The 19,449-nt window shown below is 48.4% G+C and overlaps 2 protein-coding genes across 5 annotated transcripts; one reads left to right on the forward strand and one right to left on the reverse strand.

The window, feature by feature from the left end:
* Positions 1-167: 167 nt before the first annotated feature.
* On the reverse strand, positions 168-4,201 carry FABP1 (fatty acid binding protein 1). The gene is made up of 4 exons (XM_008501865.2): positions 3,933-4,201; positions 2,746-2,918; positions 848-940; positions 168-323 (listed from the first exon to the last, which is right to left on the reverse strand). The coding sequence occupies exons 1-4, from the start codon at positions 3,997-3,999 to the stop codon at positions 273-275; spliced, it is 384 nt and encodes a 127-aa protein (XP_008500087.1). The 5' UTR covers positions 4,000-4,201; the 3' UTR covers positions 168-272.
* A 5,578-nt stretch (positions 4,202-9,779) lies between these two features.
* On the forward strand, positions 9,780-18,601 carry THNSL2 (threonine synthase like 2). Of its 4 annotated transcripts, none has more exons than XM_030450568.1 (10): positions 9,780-9,885; positions 10,136-10,221; positions 10,492-10,719; positions 11,673-11,867; positions 12,161-12,313; positions 12,978-13,208; positions 14,267-14,415; positions 16,931-17,056; positions 17,980-18,119; positions 18,238-18,601. In XM_030450568.1, the coding sequence occupies exons 3-10, from the start codon at positions 10,497-10,499 to the stop codon at positions 18,464-18,466; spliced, it is 1,446 nt and encodes a 481-aa protein (XP_030306428.1). In that variant the 5' UTR covers positions 9,780-9,885; positions 10,136-10,221; positions 10,492-10,496; the 3' UTR covers positions 18,467-18,601. The 4 variants fall into 4 exon arrangements, with proteins under 4 accessions (XP_030306428.1, XP_030306430.1, XP_030306431.1 ...); XM_030450570.1 differs by having other exon boundaries at positions 17,042-17,056; XM_030450571.1 differs by lacking the exon at positions 11,673-11,867.
* Positions 18,602-19,449: the final 848 nt, after the last annotated feature.

The raw sequence follows: 19,449 nt of genomic DNA on the forward strand, positions 1-19,449 counted from the left end.
ATGGAGCACATCTGAGAGGTCACTCGTGGCTCTGAACCTGCTCCCAATCCCAGCTCTGTCCATTGACCTCAGCATAGCCTTGGCTCAGCCTACTGCCCAGTTTCTGCCTGGGCTTGGCAGGAGTTTTTGGAGGCTTGCTTGAGTTTTGGAGGCTTGCACCTCTTCACAGCAACAGTGTAGAGGTTGATGATAACAATGAAGAGGCATTTAATACAAATTTTACTTTAATGATTACATTTTACACAGTAAAATGATTGGTGTGTGCAGGGTCTCTAGATTCTCTTGCTGATTCTCTTGTAGGAGATGTCTCCCATGGTCACTGTCTGAAAAACAAATGGAAAGCATTAGCTCTTCATGGTGCATGCCTCCCAGCCCTACTTGGAAAGGATCTGGTTTTGCAAATGAAAACAAGACTGGTCTCCAGTCTGTGTCATATAAACTGGATAACTAAAGCTTGGATTTCTTCATGAATAGCCCCAAACAGGTAGAGATAATCTGACAGCACTCAGCTGGGATCACACTGCTGCATCTCTCTTCTTTAAAAGTGCCAGGCCCACCTACAAACTTACACATATGAGAGGGTGAGAACATGCCCTCGTTGCATGAAGCTTTGATCAGAAATGCCTGCTGAGGTTTCAGACAATACTTTTTGCACCAGACTATAATAAAAAACTGCCTTCAGTGCCTGGCCAACTGACCATCTTTGGCTACAAAGCCAGAGTGTGCCCATGTGCTTGCCTCCAGCACCTCTCTAAGGTCCCCCAGCATCTCTGTAGGATTTGTAGGGCCCCTGAAGGCAGCTGTAGGCACTGTTTCTTCAACCATTACTCCTCTCTTCTGCACTTACATTGGTGATGATGTCTCCATTGAGTTCAGTGACAGATTTCAGCCCTTTCAGGTTTGCCACCAGCTTGTTGTTACCCTCCATCTGAACAACAGCCTGGAGAGAGGGGAGGAGACAGAGAGATTCCTGTTAAACCATAGCAACCCTGACAACTGAGTTCCTGTCCCTTCTGCAAGCTGTTTGGAGCAAGCTGCTCCCCTTGGACCTTTCCTGAGAGGAGGAGACTTGTGCTGGTGGTGACTACCACACGGAAAGGGTATGGATGCTTACTTTGGGCTGCCATACCTATATCTTTCCCCTCCAGAGGGTGGCTCCTGCACTGTTAGATGCCACAGCAGGGATCCTTGGCATTACACCAACATGAGCCTGGGGGAGAAGAAGGCTTTTCACCCTGCCTATGTTGATGCCTCCCTGCAGCCTTGATGATCCTGGGTGCAGCTCCAAGGATCAAGAGGATCTGCATTCCTCCAAGGAGAGGACAGTAGAATCACCTGAGCTGGACCAGGACATGACATTGTCTCCTCTCCAACCATCCACCATTTCAGCCTCCTTCAGGTTGGGGTGATGGGAGCTGGGAAACAATGTGGGCCTAGGGGGAGTTTCAGTCAAGGTGGGAAAGAGTTTAAAGGAGCTTTCAGAAACACAAAAGCTCATGGTTGGAAAGCTCTCAGGGGGATGGGCACATCTGGTGTGTCTCTGACCCCCCAAGGAGCTCCACATCTAAAAAAGCTCCAGGCAAATCAACACCCCCAGGGCAGCTGTCACTGATCACTGAAATTACTCAGATAAATAACCCAGCAAAACCCACTTCTGTTCATCTGTTGTCCAGCTGTTAGACAGGTTCACCTGCCCTTGAGCTGCTGATTTATGGAGGGTGAAGCTCTTCTAATTGCCATTTCCCCCCCATAGTTTATCCAGAAAGGACTTCAGTGATGCTGGAAATTGTGATGCAGCCAGCATGGCTATCAGAGCCCCAATCAGGGACATTCTTTGAAGTGATCACTTCTCCTGCTTTCAAAAATCCTTTCAATACCACCTTCTCCAGAGGCAGAGGAGAGACAAGGTATTTGCCAGTGGTGCTGTCTTGGTGTTTTATGAGCCATTAGAAACTAATGTCCAGGAACAGGAGCTCAGCTCACCCAATTTCAAGGGTGATAAATCCTCACCTTGCCAAATTATCTCACCCAGTGTAAACAGAAGCAGTGGATGAAGCTAGAAGGGAAGTTAACAGCCTCTGGGACTTAAAAGGAGATTTATTGGTCTAGAATTCATTGGCTCACTTCCCTGTACTACCTTCAAGTCAACAAAATGAAGATGGGGCATATTTTGTGTTGCAACATGACAGAAACTCAACCCTTTACCACCCCAAATCTTTCCTTTTTGCTTCCTTTTGCTATCAGAAGGATTTATCAAAGCATCACTACTCCTTTCTCTAAAGAGGCTATTGAAATGCTGGCCTCCAGTGTTTTCCCAATTGGCTATTAAAATAGTTTTAAAAATGCAAAGCTTCATCTGCTGGCTGGGGAGCTTGTGTGGTGTTTTGTAATGATGAAGAGGGGAAGGTGGGAACTTCAGAGTCCCAGACTCTGAGTTTCTCAGGAAGGTGGCTCAGAAATGGAGTGTCATTTCCAGAAATGTGTCCCTAGGAGCCTTCCTGGGGACCCGCAGGGAGCAAGGCAGCAGGTCTCACATCTGCAGACTTGGTGCCAGCCCTTCCCATTAAATGAAATCATGCATACAAACAGAGAGACTGGGGAATCACTCAGGTCTTTTCCCTGTGTCAGCTCTAACACCTGTGGTCTGACCATTCCCTTTGAATCAAGTGCAGAAGGAATGGTTGAAAAGGAAATTTAATGTCCCTAGACCCTGAAACCCTGGCAGAAGAGGAGCTGATCCCTCACCTTGACTTTCTCCCCTGTCAGCATCTCCATGTCACACTCCTCCCCAATGGTGAACTCGTTGTGCAGCACTTTGGTGCCAGTTGTCACGGTGACCTTGAACTTTTTCCCATCCTGTACAATTTCTGAGATGCTCTTGATATCCTTGCCCTTCTGGATCTGGTCATCAGGAAGCCCTGCTCAGGAAAAAGAGACATTAGGTGGGCCTTGAAGCCATGGGTGAGCAGATTGTTGCTGCCAAATGGATGTGGTGGGGTTTGAGCACCCACAGCTGGGAGGATTTCTATTCTGGTAGGAAAAAGCCTCACAAGGATTATGGTCCCTTGAAGACCACATGGCCCAGAGTCTGCTAGGGAGAAAGAATAACAAATACTTCATCCTGGGGTCTGTGTGGGAAGTAAATTTCTTTTTTGTTCCACTGCTCTGGCTAGGAGCAGAACAAGCATCAGAGGGAAAGAAGAAACCTTCTTTTGCTTCCTTCATTGAGAGGCAAGCAGAGAAAATAGAGTAAATCAAGGTAGGAGGAAGGAATCAAGTGGGGTTTTGATGAGACTTACAGTCCCTCAGACCCAGTTCACTAAAGTCTTCTAAAGCCTGAAGCTTATCTGACAGGTAAAGCCCCCACAGCACAAGACTGTGCAGAAGCAGAGCAAAGCCTCCTGAATCCCTGTAGAACCATCCTCCCTGGCAGGGATGCAGGTGTAAACCTGGGTGGACACATCCATCATTAAGCACATAAACAACTCGATCATTTTTCTGATAAATGGTGGAACTGGGGGCTCTGCAGCAGTGCTGAGCAGCAGCCCAGTGGGCTGAGTGAGCCATGTCCTGCTTGCCCTCAGATTTCACAGCCTGATGGAGCAGATCAAGGTCCTGCAGGCTCATCACGTGTGTGCAGCACTCCTGCTCTGGCCCAGGGCTGCAGGACCTGCTGGGATTGTGCTCCTGCAAACCACAAAGTTTCCCTCAGCATCTCTTGACCTCCAGCCACCAGCCAGAGAGCTGCTTCCCCTTCCACTTCGAGACCACAGCTCCAAGCACCTGCATTTGTAACACACAAACAACTGCAAGGTGACAGAAGTAAGGAAGCTGAGAGGTGTTTTCAATCAACAGCATCTGCACAGCTGGACTCCCATATATCAGTGGGATGTGAGCAGGTAAAGCAGCACACAGCACAGGGAGGCACTTACCAATGGCTTTCATGAAAGACTCAAAGTTTTCCTGGGACTGGAGCTCATACTTTCCAGTGAAGCTCATGATGGAAAAGATCTCTGTGCTTCCAACACAAGAGAAGGTGCCTTGCTGGCAAACAAAGCTTGGTTTTATAAGGGTTGTTTTTCCTTAGAAGTTGGTCAGAGGTAAGATGTTGTAATTCTTTTATGGCCATGTTCAAATATTAACATAAAACTGGGCAATGGTCAGTGATAAATTTCTCTCCATTTGACAGAACTCAGTTTACAACGTGGGGGCTGGGGAAAAATAATCCCATAAATCCATTTTATGTAGGAAGCAACGTGGCATCCATAATCAAATGATAAAAATATAATTATGCAGAGATATTAATTATCAGGAGAACAAGCCAGTTTATCTCATTGGCTTGCAGTCTGGAAGTGCACATCTGGAAGAGGAGAAGATGGTGGAAGATCATGGTGTTCCTTGGAGATGACACTGGTGGGGTTTCTTCTCACCAGTGTGTCCAGACTGGGTGTTTAGCACTGATATGAAGAGTGGAGGCTGAGCACAGGCAGGGACTGACTTGTTCCCTCCTTCAGATGCCCTGTGGTCCTCTGTAATGGTGGGATTTGGTGTGAGCCAGATGTAGCAGTAGTCACTAAATCATCATTTTCCCTTAAGGAAAAGGCATGGCTCAAAATAAAATCCTGGGATTGAACTGGCCCAACCTGAAGACTGCAGTTTAATTCAAACTCCACCAGTGTGGTTTTGCCTTCAGACAGGGATTTGTGTGGGTAGATGGACCAGTGACTCATTTTGGAGCCCAGTGCTCCTGATGCACCAAGGACTGATGGATGTGGGAAAGCTCCAGCTCTCCATGGTTCAGTTTTCCCCTCCCATCATCAACCAGAGGAGCCTGGAGTTGAGGTTTTTGTTCATTTTCCAGTGAAATTCACTCCTGGACCAAGCACATCTGACCACATCCCATAGCTGGGATGATGCCCAGTTCTCAGGTGCAGTCTAGGGAGAAGGGGTGGCTGCTAAATCAGGAGATCAGGAGGGAGAGACCTTTCCCAAGTGACCTCAGGCACTTGCAGTACCCTGAATGCCTCTGAGCTGATGTCTAGATGAACCAAAGGAGAGAAACAGGAGAAACATCTCATGAGTAGTGTCCCAGGGCTGCCTGCCCTCCTCCAGCTTCTCCAGAAACAGCCTTCTTGACTAAGGTATTTATAAATACTTTCTATTAGCCAAGAGGAATCCCAACTGAAGTGCTGGAAGGAGCACCTGGTATTTTCCCTGACTTCCCCATCTCAGCCACTGCAGACTTCCCAGGACCACAAACTCCACATGAGCTTGAAATGAGCTAAACCCACCATGTAAAGAGACCTGAGGCTAAGATAGCAGTTGGAAAAAGCTCACCAGGTTTTTCCCAGAAAATTCTAAATGGTTCTCATGCCTAATCTGGGCAGCTGACCCACTTAGAAAACCACCAGAAATGGGGTGAGAATTCCCTCTGGGTTGGACAGGCTCCTAAGGTCTGGATGCCACCCACCAAATGCTAAAAGGAGAATATGGACCCAGGTTATTTTCTGTGGGTATCTCCCCCCCTCCTTGCTTACAGGGGACAGATACACCCCTGCTCCCAGATTCTATGCACTGGATATATGGGAACTACAGATCACTGCGGGCAGGTTTGGGAATGCAACCAACTGATTTTTGTCCAGTGATCAAAAATAAAACCTCTTTGTTTCATCTGCAGCTATTCTGCTAGACTTGTGTTCATTTATCTCCCATAGTAAAGAAATGCAGAAGTTCTTTATTTATATATATATATAATATATGTATTATATATTTGTATATTATACTTTTTATATTTATTATATATCACACATATATATATATATTTGTATCTCTCTCTTTCTATCTATCTATCTATACATAAAGCAGCCTTGCAGGATGAAATTTGGCCAGGATAATTATTATCCATCTAGACCTGCTGAGCAAACAGCAGGTGAGATTAAGTTTATCTCAATAGCAAAGTTCAGAACACTTGTACATCTCCCCATCATAATACAGGATCTTTTAAAACATAATACAGCACTTTCCAGGACCAAGAAAATGCACTTGATGTGCATTAACACAAGGGAGAGTCAGCTTACCATTGAAACTGAATGCATACCATAGCCTAAAATCTGGACTTGGTTTGTAGAAAGAGGAAAGACATGGATCATTTGCAGAAATTATAGAGGAGGCTGCTCCTCATTGGAAGCCAGCAGGTGCATCCGTGCTGAAACTGTTTTGAAGATAAAGCAGAGCATCTTAGAAGCTTGTCAGAAAAAAGGACACAAGTGTTTGACTTCTGACTTTTGCACCTGACTCAAAGACTGGGACATGCAAAACCTCTCAGCTTCCTCCTAGCCGTGGAGGTATCTGACTGCTTTGTGTCCTGATGAGATGAATGAAACACAGCACCTTTCCCTGATTTTTCTCTTTCTTAGAACATCTCTGGCAGTCTGCTGGAGGCTGTCTGCAACTTCCAAGCTGCAGACATGCAAGCACCAGTTCATATTGGTTCAGATTAGATATGCCACTATCAGAGCCTTGATAAGGCTGCCCAAAGCAGCAACTTACACTGAGCTCTGCCATTGATCAAGCTTCTACTTCATGCTGAAATTCAGCAAAGGGCAGCCCTCGGCCCTTGTCATCTTACTTCAAAGGTCCCAAAGGGAGGAAAGGCTCAGTATTGCTTCTCTAGGGTCAAGACTCAGTTTCCCTGATAGCATGAGACCTATTGCTGCCTTAGCTTTGCTCACCAATGATGCCTGTGGAGCAGAGCTTTCTATCAGATTTAGAAAGAAAGCCACATTTGCAGTCACAGTAGGGCAGCTTCATGCACTGAAATTAATTTACAGTTGTAGGTTTCTACCTTGTATCTCCTTGATGTGAGGCTCAAACAAATTATCCTGAGTGTTCATTTGCCTGTGCAGCTGCAGACACTCTCTGCAATCTTTCTACCCCCTTCCTGCTGTGGTTCTGAACCTCACTGATGTGTGGGTTTGCCTCTGAGAATGGCAGAACCAAAGTAGTTTTATTTCTGGCCAAGACTGTAAAGTTTTTACACAGATTTCACTATTTCTCTGTGCAAGTTGATGCTTCTGTGCAGCAGAGTGGAGAGGGACACGTTAACTCCTTCATCCACTCCCAGCAACAAGCTTATATATTTTTATTCAGATGACAAGACATGCATAAAATTGGCACTGCGAAACCCCAGAAATCCTTATTACCCCCTTACTGGCCCTGCCTGGTGTTGCTTGGGTCACTTAGAGCTCTGACAACTTTTGTTTGTGTATGGTTTGTAGGCACTACCCAGCTCATGGGAAGGGTCAGGACTGAGAAGACAAAGGGGACATTTTTTTGTGCTTTCCAGGCTTATGTGATATTTTAAAATTAAATTTGACACATTCTGGTCCTGGTTGTGAATTAGGGTCTTTCCATGTGCCCCCCATTCCAAGTCCCTCCCTGGGTGTAAGCTCCCCAGACCTTCAGGAGAGGTGGGACAGGGATGGAAGGAGGGTGATGAAACTCCAGGATGGATTCCAGAAGATGGGGTGAAGGTGAAAAACCTCTTTCCTCCTTCCATGAACCCCGGAGTTGGCTCAGCCCACCCACCTTCATCACCTGGCACCCTGCTGCAGGACATTGTCCATGCCTCCTCTTCAAAAGGGGGATATTTGGAGGGGTGCTTCCTCTTGAAAGGTGTCGCTTGAAATCCCGGTGGGATGGTTGAGGGTCCGCGGCCTGAAAGGTGAAGGGGGAGGCAGTTTCGTGCCTCTCCTCGGCAGATGAAGGGCATTGCTGCCATCTAGTGACACGGGGACTGATGGTGGCTTTGGCACAGCCTGTGGTCCCCAGTGCGCCCGGGCCTGGGGATGCCCCAGGTGCTGCTGTGATTACCTTCGAGTGCTGCAGCCCTCTGGGGAGAGCCCCGGAACTTGTTTTGAGGAAAAAAACCCAAAACAAATTGGCTTCTCACTGCTGTTCGTGCTCTTCTGCTTCCTTCTTCCTCGCCGGGCTTTGGTGGGTGGAGAGGCTGAAGAAATTGTTTCTGGAGGGATGAAAAGTGATGCAGTATGAAAACCCAAAAGCAGCCTGAGCTGGGGTGTGCACATGGACAGCTGGGTCCAAAGAGCAGGAACTGCTTGGAACCTCCAAAGTCGAAGTGCAAATCCCAGCAGGAATATGGAGGCAGAAGGTAAAATCAGATTAATTAAAAGCTGTTATGTTTTCCAGCTCTTGGTCTGTTGCTACAGTGGTTAACTCGAGGTGATGTGTGGGGATAACATTAAAGAAATGGCTCTTTAAACATGAATCCATGGAGCCTGCAAGGCCAAGCATGAGAAAAGCCCTCCCAATAAATGGCATTGCCACCCCAGGGCATGTCCCAGGTGCTCTCCCTGTGCTCACCCAGGACTGCCACATAAGCAGCCCCCACCATCAGCATTAACTAAAGATCTCATTAGTGAGGCCACCACCACTGACAGACCCCAGGCACAGATAAAGCTTCTGCAACAGCCTTGATGCTATTTCTGTCTGGGAGCCCAGAGCAGCAGGTATCCTGGTATAAGCCTTTTTTAATTTTTTTTTTCCCCCAGGGTTTCTGGATACACACTAGAGGGACATAATGCTGAAGCCCCATCCAGCCTGGCCTTGAACACTTCCAGGAATGGGGCAGCCACAGCTTCCCTGGGCAACCTGGGCCACTGTCTCACCACTCTCACACTAAAGAATTTCTGAGATCTGATTTAAATCTACCCTCTTCCAGTTTAAAGCCATTTAAAGCCAAGATACACGATTAAAAAGCTGCTCTTTGTTTACTGCTCTGCTACAGCAGCCCCCTTCCACCTTCTGCAACACCATCATGGGCAGCTCTGCCCAGAGCCTGAAATTTAACTTCTCCTTCCCACTGAGGACCTTGCAGGATCTATCCCTGTTCAATGCTGGGTGCAGAAAAGCCCTTTTCCATGGTGCTGCTCAGGGCAAGAACGGGATCACTCTCCACCACTGACTTTTCTCATGGCTCCAGTTACTTGCTGGAGTTAGAGACAACCCAAGCTGGGTCAGACACTGATGCTTGGGCAGGTGACGTGTCCCTTCCTGCAGATGTGAGCTTCCTGACCCACAGCTGGCTGTAATCACCCATCCTTTGTACCCTGCACCCAGCCTTCCTGGGCTGAAGTCCCCACACATGCCCCAGCAGCACACCCTGCACTGCACCCTGGGCTCCAAGAAGCCATCAGCCCTTTGCTGACCTTGCCCTTCAAAAAACTTACTATTTAATAAATTAAAAAGTAAGGAAAGAGGTCATGGCTCTTCCCTGCAAAGGAGAGCTGAGGTTTTTTTGCACAGCACCGTGCATGTTCCCACTCCCTCCCGTGCCTCAGTTTCCCCACCAGTAGGACAGGGCTGTTCTGAGGTCCCAGACTGAAAATGTGGCTTTGCACAGCTGAATTACAGACTGCTTTTTGTTGAAAATTTCTCACCCAAACCCTGCTTTAAATCTCAGACACAACCCCAACCTCACCCTTAGATCTGGTGGCTCAATGCCTTCCTTAATCGAATTCTGAATTTCTGCAGGGTTTTACTGGAGACAACAATATGCCCCGTGCCTGATCACCCTAAAAGCTTTCTCCTGATCTTTAACTCACTCTCTCCCCAGCTGCAGCCCATGCCTGAGGACATCAGGAGGAGCTCAGCTCCCTCTTTCCCGCATATTCCCACTGGCGGGATGGCTGCCGGGCGGAACATTGGCTGCTTGGTACGGGGAGAAGTTTTCCGAGAGCACAAGTGCAAAGGGTGCCCGGGCTGGAAGTGGCTTTGGAGCTGCTTGGACACTTCCCTGCCTTCTGCCTGGGGCCGGGAGACCCGAGGCCGCGCCGAGGGGCTGCAGCGTTGGTCGGAGTGCCCGAGGTGGGGAAAGCCGGGGGGGTTTCAGGGTTTAAGGGTGAGAAGGGACCTGTCCGGGCAGCAACTGCGGCTGCTCGGTGGGATTGGCAGGAATCCGGCGGATTTAGCTCTGTGCTTCCGACACGGAGTTAAACCCTGGCTGTACTTTAACCCCTTCGTAGAAAATCAACCAGATGGGGGGAAAAAACCAAACCATAGCTACTATTATTATTTATATATATATTTATAATCTAAAACTCCAGCTTTTGCATAGAGCCTGGAAGGGACGTGACGTGGCTGCGCAGAGACTTCTGCATCCGCAGGGATTTTGCTCAGCCCGGGAAGCGTCTCCGGGGCAGGGTGGGAAGGGCGCAGGCAAAGTGGGAACTCGGGAACTCGGTGCAAACCTCGGGCAGGATTTCCCCTCCCTGCAGGGGACTCTGCCTTCCCTACCTTTTTTTTTGGGGGGGGGAGTGGGGGCTGGATGGGGAGGTATGAAGTGGTTTCCTCCCTGAGAAGCCTCCCTGTGTCCACATGGGAACTTTCTGGGAGAGCCAGGTTGGGATGTGGGGTTGCTCCCAGCAGGGGGAATGCTCCGGGGTGCTGGCAGTGACTGTGGTGTCTCCTCAGCACCCATGGAGTACATCAGCACCCGGGGGGGCGTGGGGGCCGTCGACTTCGAAGGAGCCCTGTTCTCTGGCTATGCACCCGATGGGGGCCTCTTCATGCCCCGGAGCATCCCCTCGCTGGACAGGGACACCCTGCAGAGATGGAGCAGTCTTTCCTACCGGGAGCTGGTGAAGGAGCTGTGCTCCCTCTTCATCCCAGCCGAGCTGGTCCCACGGAACACGCTCAACGGTGAGCCTGAAACACGGGGGGAGATGCTGGCAGGGTTAGGGATAAGGATTTTGGGGTGTCAGATGCACCTCCCCACCTTCTATAGAATGCCTTGGGTTGGAAAGGACTTTTAAAGGCCCTCTAGTCCAGTCCTCCCCCTGCAGGGAGCAGGGACATCTTTAGCTAGATCAGGTTTGCCAGAGCCCCATCCAGGTGCTCCCCCCCTGACCTTAAATATCTCCAGGAATGGGGCCTCCCCCACCTCCCTATGCCATCTTTCATCACCCTCATTGTAAAGAACTTCTTAATGTCCCCACCTTCACCCCCTCCTCTTCACAGCCCCCTGAGGATGGAGCTTACAGCACCATTGCCTGCACCTTCCTCTGCCCCATTCCCCTCTGTCACCTTGCTGGGACTTGTCACATTCTGGAGAAGGTGCCAGGACGTGCAAACAGGGATTCTGGTGTCTGAAGAAGTGATGGCTGCTGCCCTGGTGCTGTCACTGCTGGGGCATCTCCTGCTCTGCCGGGCTGCAGACCTGCACTCCCACCAGGGCTTTCTGTTTCTCCATGTTCTCCCTAAGAGGTTTTTAATGTTTTTAACATTTAGCAGCTATCACTTCCACCAGAGGGCAGCTGTAACCTCTGTCTCAGCATCTCCTTGTGATAAAATTCGAGTTTCCTCTATGCTGTATTTTAAACACAGTTTGCTCTGATTATGTTGAATGTCCCCTGGGGTTAATTACCATAGGGCTATCAAAGGCAATAAGGCTGGGCTGGTTTACTCCTAGTAACTAAGAATAAATTGCTGGGTTTTCTGTCACTCCTCCAGCAACTGAGCATCTTTGGTTCTGCAGAAAAATTCCCAGGAGCATGAGGAGCACAGATGCAGGAATCAGAATGGGTGTCAGAATGCAGGTCAGAATAATATTCTTCTCCCTAATCTAACAGCCCTTTTCACCATTTTTCCTCCAGACCTGATCAACAGGGCCTTCAGCAGGTTCAGACACAAGGATGTTGTCCATCTGTCCAGGCTGAAGGATGGGCTGAATGTTTTGGAGCTCTGGCATGGGGTTACTTATGCATTTAAGGATCTGTCCTTGTCCTGCACAGGGCAGTTTTTACAGTATTTCTTGGAGAAAAAGCAGAAGCATGTCACTATTCTGGTGGGTGAGTATGTCTGTGTGTGTGCTTGGAGAATTTCTGGGCAGGTCTTTACACTGAAAACCATCATCCCATGACTGTCCCAATAGATGCTTTAGGGTCGTATTGCTTTGTGGGTGGCTGTGGTTTATCTCCTGGCAATGCCAGGGTGGCTGTTCTAACCAAAAGCACCTCATGGAGCATCTCTGCATCTTTCTCTTGAAGTGCAGTGATGCAGGTTTGATTGATGCAATTGATGCAATTGTTTGATTGACTCAACAATTGTTTGCTTTTCTTGGTTCTCCCTCTCTTTGAAACAGGGACTTCAGGGGACACGGGGAGCTCAGCCATTGAGAGTGTGAGAGGACAGAAGAACATGGACATCTTTGTTCTGCTGCCCAAGGGGTTCTGCACCCAGATACAGGAACTTCAGATGACCACTGTCATTGAAGACAACGTACACGTCTTTGCTGGTTGGCACTGCTGTTAGTCTGTCCACTTATGGCCCTTCTGTGTCAAAACTGTGACCATGAAAGTCTCAAGATGCTGATGCTTTAGCAGCTTAAGCCAGCCACGTCACTGCCATCATGGTCACCAGACATCTGGCTAGCAGGAGCCCATAACAAACATCCCTAGTCCTTTGACCAAGGGGCTCATGGCTTCCTTTATTCCTCAGATCAGAAGCTGCCTCCATGCAGGTGTTGAGCTTCACTGAATTCAGCACCATTTCTTGGCACTAAGAGGATCAAGAGTCACCCTTTCCCTTTGTCCCCTCACATGGGTAGTCCATCCTGTACTGCTGTGCTGTCCTCATGGTTAGGAATCACCACTGGGTCCTCTGTGCAGCCAGGTCTCAGCATGGCATCTCACAGGGGATGCAGGTGTTTGCTTTCCAGGCAAATACACACTTGGCATGAGCAAGGCTCCAGAGTGCACTGTCTGCAGAAAGCACCCAGTACCCACATGGTGCTCCTCAACCCTGGGCTTGTTCAGCCCCTGAGGCAGATGGGCAGCTCAGGATATCCTTGGCCACAGCAAACTCCAGGCCTTGAGATTGACCCTAATTTTGAGCAAAAATACCCAGTGCCTGGTGTGCTGATGAGGGCAGATCTAACCCTTCCTCTCTCCTTTTGACAGCTCGTGGGAACAGTGATGAAATCGATGAGCCCATCAAGGAACTGTTTGCTGATGTTGATTTTGCCCAAAAATACAACCTGATGAGCTTGAATTCAGTCAACTGGTCGAGGATTATGGTGCAGATTGCTCACCACTTCTATGCTTACTTTCAGTGTGCCCCATCCCTGGATATCAACCCACTACCAGTGGTGGAGATTGTTGTGCCAACAGGAGGAGGAGGAAATATTACAGGTGAAGGGGAAAAAAGGTTAGATAAGGAAAGATACGGAATGCTGTGACCTATGGACTAAAAGCACTTTGCAGATAATGGTACTGCTATTTATTAAAACACCCACTCTCTGGTAGGATTTCTTCAGAACCTGCTGTATTCTATTACTCATGCATGGTTATTACTCATTCAGGTGTCACTGGTGATTTGCAAGGTGCACAAAATCCCAAACCACCCCTTTGATGCTGACTGTAGCTATCTTGAGGATGGGGACGTTAGAAGGACAGCATGTACTTGATGCAGAAAAGGGAAAATCCTGTAGCTCTGATTTCCTAAGTGAGACATTAACAGAGGTGTGGAGTCCTGCCTGGTCCTACTCTGGTTTGTACAGTGAAGAGAATCCCTCTTAATTGCATTATGACCTTCTAAATGTGAGTCCTTGATTGCCTCAACCCCAAAATAGTTTTATGAAAGCAGTAGAGGATTTGATGCACTCAGCTGCATTCACTGCACTGCTGCACTGCCCATCTGAGGGCATTAATAAGTTCCAGAGGCCCAAAAGCTTCTCTCTTGCTTGAACAGCAGCTGCCTGACCATGGGTTCCCTGCCCATCCATCTTCAAATGTGCAGATGCTCAAAGGTCAGTGTTTGATGGCAGATGGAGCATTGCATCTCTAGATTTTACAATTATAGAATCATTGAATGGTTCAGGTTGGAAGGGACCTTAAAGATCATCCAGTTCCAACCCCCCTGCATGGGCAGGGACACCTCCCACCAGACCAGGTTGCTCCAAGCCCCTTCCAACTTGGAACACTTCCAGGAATGGGTCATCCTCAGCTTCCCTGGGCAACCTGTGCCAATGTCTCACCACCCTCACAATGAAGAATTTCTTCCTAAGATCTGATCAAAATCTCCCAGCTTAAAACCATTCCCCTCATCCTATCAGAGAGTCCATGTGGGAATGTCATTTGTATCTGCTTCTGAACTCTATGGTCAATAAGTTTGTAATACAACTTCTCTGCCAAATTTCAATATTTCTTCATGAAACGTGTGGGGTTTTTACTTGGTTTTTTTTTTCCAGCTGGCTGCATTGCCCAGAAAATGGGTCTCCCAATTCAACTTGTTACTGTGGTTAACAGCAATGACATCATTCACAGGACTGTTCAGCATGGAGATTTCTCACTGTCAGAGAGTGTGAAGCCTACATTAGCATCAGCCATGGATATTCAGGTATGTCATGAATTGGCCAAAATGGGTAAATACAAAATAACATCCCTTTAATATTTTTTTTCCTTTGTGCTCTGTTTTAGCCAGTTCATGGGAGCAGAATTCTGCCACTGGCCATACCTCTCAGCAATGCATTCAGAGGTGTGACTCATATTGAGCATTTCTGCTGCAGACTGAGAGCTGAGATAGATCAAACACCTTCTGCCTCACTTTTCAGGGCATGACTTTGCCATCTTAATTGTTGAATGTTGGGTTTCTGGGGCTTCGTTGTGTGCAAGGTTAGCAAGGGGGGGACATGTTCACAAAATGTGACACTTGGAAAATGATAAATCCCATCATGTCTCAAGGGCTCTGTTGATGCTTCTGAAAGGCTTCACCAAGAGCAAGAGAAAAGACCAGGAAGGTAGGGAAGCCCAGAAGAAATGCTTCATCTGTGGCCATCTGCAGCTTGCTCAGAGCAAAACAAGTCTCAGCAGGCAAGCAAAGGCCTCAGAAAATGAAAAGTCATGGAGGTACAGAAACCAGACACCTGAAAGCAAATACCTCCCATTTCATACCTACCCTGTGATTGACAGTGACTGAGTCTGCTTCCAAGCAAGTGACCAAACAGTGAAACACTTGGTGCTTTATCACCTGGTTTATTAAGCTACTTAATGTTCCAGAAGCTGTCCAAACACATTGAGAGGACCCAGGACCTCAGAGGAGCTACCATGTTTTGCAGTCAGGAAGTCATCGTGCCCCTGTAACCAGGCTGCTGTTCTCTGCAGCTTGGCTTTGCTCCCAAGTCATGAATTTGGGAATCCCCTCAGAGTTCAGATGGTAGCTGGGCTTCTCTCTTGACCTGTGTCCTTCTGCTAGCACTGGTCTGCTGAGGAATCTAAGCGTGTGCCAGACTTGGGGATCATGAGGATGGGCAACCAGGTGGGGTTTTGTCCAACTGGATTGGTGTGTCCCTCTATAGCTGCATGGGGACATCGTTGTTCAGCTCACATCTGAAAGATCCATGCAAATATTTCTCAGATCATTCATGCTGGAGGGGAGTTCAGGAGGTCTCTAGTTGGGACCTGCTCAAATCAGGGTCATCCTTGAGGTCAGACTGAGCTGCTCAGGGCTTTGTCCAATTGGAAAACCTCAAGGTTGGAGAGCACACAACTTCTTTGGGTTGCCTCTTCTAAGCTTAACAGAAAAACCTTTCCAGTTAGGCACTAACTGAGGAGTTGAAGATGAAGAAGAAAGTCTTGTGTGGATGAGCCCTGTTTGGGGCATTCCCCAGATGTGACTGGAGAGTGAAGGGGAAGGTCTGGATGTGGGAGCAGTGGAAGGAAGGTCAGGAGAGAGGGTGTCAGGAGGATGGTGCTGGGGACACATCTAGCAAGTCATCAACATCCAGACGTGCCAGCATGGAGCTTGTCAGGACAGCCAGGTTGGGAAGCAGTGGACAGCCTAAAACAGGGGACAGCCTAAAGCAAAGGGCAGGCTACACCCAGACCAGACTGCAGATTACAGGCTTTAGGCTTTGGGATATGATGGTGGGAAGATGAAGAGCAGGACTGGGGCCATAAGCCAACCAGATAAGGACACAAAAGGCTGAGTAAGTTCTTATGAGTCACCAAGGTAGGACAGGATGGTGAGACAAAAGGTCACAGGCACTGTCAGCTGCTGCAAAGTATAAAGAGCTCATCCAATCTCATCCCTTGAACCCAAGAAAAGTGAAGAGAACTCTCTAGTTTGTGTCCCTTGACCTGTCCCCCTCTACAAAGTATCTTGGCCAAACCACCTGGATGAGTGTTTCTTGGTGCTTGTGAGCATGCAGGAATGAGACAGTGAAGAGTGAAATGGGTTTGGGACCCCTCCCTGGATGGTCTTGCACCAAGTTTTGCTGCAGTGTTGCAACACTGATTGCCACACAGCCCTAGAAGCCAGCCAGGCCCAAGATGTGCCTGGCATGTTCATAAAGGTCAGCCCTGCAGGGATGTCTCGTGAAGTCAGGCTGGAGATGGGTGACTCAGAGCAGCATCTGCAGCACTCAGTAAACAGCTGGATGTTTCTGGTTCTGGGGTGTTATTAGCCCAAGTTCCTCAAGGTGATTGTACAGGTGTGGTCACAACGTTCATGCATCAGTTGTCCCTTCATTAGTTTTGTGGTTTTTTTTTCTAATCTGATGGTCATTGCCAGACTGCTCTGACAGCTCAGAGGTCTGAAAGACATCGTGTTCTTGGGATGTAAGTGTAGGAAGGTTGAGTCTCCATCCCTGAATATGTTTAAAAATCACCTGGATGTGGTGCTTGGGTGCAGAGTTTAGTGGTGAGTCATCAGAAACTGAGTTATAGGGTTAGGATGAGGTTGGACTTCATGATCTTGAAGGGCTTTTCCAACCTGAAGACATCAAACCCACCCCAGCTTCCACCAAGACAAATGCAGCAACCCTGCTTAGACACCAGAGAATCCACATGGGCGCTCTCCTCCTGAGCCAGAGGCTCCCATTTCCAGTGCTCACCTGTTGTCCTTGTTATCCCAGGAGCCTTACAACATGGAGAGGATCCTCTGGCTGCTCTCGGGCTCCGACAGCCGCCTGATGAAAACGCTGATGGAGCGATTCAGGGCATTGAAAAGCCTGAAGCTGCCAGAGGATTTGCACAGAAAGGTCAGTTCCTCACACACACAGCACCGTGTGTGGGCCTGTGCAAGGAGATTTACCACTACCTATTGTTTTAAAATCAATTTTGTAGTTAGTAAAAAAAATCACAGAGAGTTTCCAACCAAAAGTTGAAGCATGAGGCCAGTTTTTATATCAATGTGTGTGCACAGAGATTAGAAAAAACCCTTTTAAATTATGCTTTTTTAAAAGAAACACCTTTTTTTCTTTGCAAAACTAATTAAAAAATGCCTATAATTATTTAAGTAGGATATGAAACCATCCTTGGCTGCTCCAGTGCCAGCACAGGCTGTAGCCCAGGGCATCATGCAGCAGGTGCTGGCGCAGGTTGAGTGCGGACTTTGGGAGTGGGGCTGCTGGGTTTGGTGCTGAGATTCATCCTCAGTGTTCCAGCAAATGGGAGCATGAACACAAAGCTGAGAGAATTCAAGAGCAAACCAAATGTTTGTGTTGTGAGGCTCTTGGGGCCAGATGTCCCACCTCTTCCCATCCAACATGTGCTGCCCCCACAGGGCATCCTTCGCCCAGCGCTCGCTCCTGCTGGCACAGCAGTAAAATACTGAAAAAAACTGCATTATAAAAGAATAAAGAGCTGTTACACTGAGGTGAGTTTTACAAGCCCACAGAAACTCCCAAGGAGCGTGCAAAAAGCAGCACAGAGCTGAGGAGTTGGGTTGTGAGCTCCTCTCCACCCACACTCCCAGCACCTGGGGATGGAAATCCCGCACTTGCACCCCAGCCCCGTGGCCATTTCCAGCACTTCCCCCAGCTGCAGGAGCAACCCCTGTTCTTCTAACCCCTGGAGAACCTCCTCCTCCAGCCTCCCTGTATGGAACTCTCTTGCTGAGTGCCTGGCTGGGATGGTGTTTGGTGGTGACCCCTTGTGCAAACCTCCCCATATCTCCCTGCAGCTCTCCCAGACACTACGCTCATGCTCAGCCTCTGATGAGGACATCGTGAGAGCCATGCAGCACTGCTGGGAGGAAAACCACTACCTGCTGTGCCCTCACTCTGCTGTGGCTGCTCACTACCACTACTCACAGCCAGAAGGGTAAGGACAGCCATGGTTGGGAGCATTAGGGAGCAGAGCATCACTTCTCCCTTTGCTCCCACAGGATCTCCAGCCTGGGTCATGCTTCAATTCCAAGTTTCCTTGTTTTCCTTTCCAGCACACCCCGGTGCTGCTTAGCTCCAGCCTCTGCAGCCAAATTTCAGGATGCATTGCTCCGAGCTGGCCTGGATCCCCAGCTCCCCCCTGACATCTCTGCTTTGACAGTGATGGAGACCAGGTCCACTCCGCTGGAGAGAGGCCAGGACTGGGCAGAGGTGCTCCGGGAGAGGATCCAAGCCAGGGCACAGCAGTGGGAGATGTCAGGGCAGGGAATCACTCAGAGCTGAGCTGCCAGGGCATGGCTGGCTGCTGCCTCCCATGGCTTGTTTTCCAGGCACAGAAGAGCCCCAGGTATTGCTGAGAGACGAGCTGATGCTCTCCATGCAATGAATTATTTGGAAGAACACACTTTGCTCTTGACTTAAGTAGACTGTTTCCTAACATTTTCAGTAAAGATTTCTGCAATTCTACCCCCTTTTTCCTACCAATTCATAAAAAATGATTGAAACTCTGAATAAGCCTGCCTGTTCCATCATTACCAGCTGTTACCATAGAATCCTGGAATGCTTTTGGTTGGGAGGGACCTTTCTGATCATCCAATTCCAACCCCCTGCCATGGGCAGGAACACCTCCCACCTGGTTGCTCCAAGCCCCATCCAACCTGGACTTGAACACTTCTAGGGATGGGGCAGCCACAGCTTCTCTGGGCAACCTGTGCCAGTGTCTCACCACTCTCATGGTGAAAAATTTATTTCTCATGTCTAACCTAAATCTACCTTCTTCCAGCTTAAAACCATTACCCTTTTTCATATCACTGCATGACCTTGTGAGAAGTCCCTCCACAGCTTTCTTGTAACCCCTTCAGGTACAGGAAGGCCTCTGTAAGGTCTCCCCTCTGTAAGGTCTCTCCTTCTTTATTACAGAAAACTGTCTTAGCACCACCCACAGGCAATAACTTCCAGGTTCATCCAGGGATTCCAGTCCTGTGCTGGGATGTTCAGCCCAGCTATCACAATTACACCTGAGATGCTCAATGGAGAATGAATGCAGGGCATTTAATTTAATTTAATTTAATTTAGTTTAATTAATTTAATGTAAGTGTCAATAATCATTCCCAGGCATCAAAACTTGCCTAGTGATAGTATTAAATATCAGATGCTTTCCTTGGACATTTTTATTTTAAGCTGCTTTCTAGTGCCATATCTCACAGCTTTTGGTCCTAGTCCTAATGAAGGCTCTTCCCAGGCAACTTCCACTGAAACAAATAGGA

This window comes from Calypte anna, chromosome 4B, assembly GCF_003957555.1.
Source record: "Calypte anna isolate BGI_N300 chromosome 4B, bCalAnn1_v1.p, whole genome shotgun sequence".
Taxonomy (NCBI): Eukaryota; Metazoa; Chordata; class Aves; order Apodiformes; family Trochilidae; genus Calypte; species Calypte anna.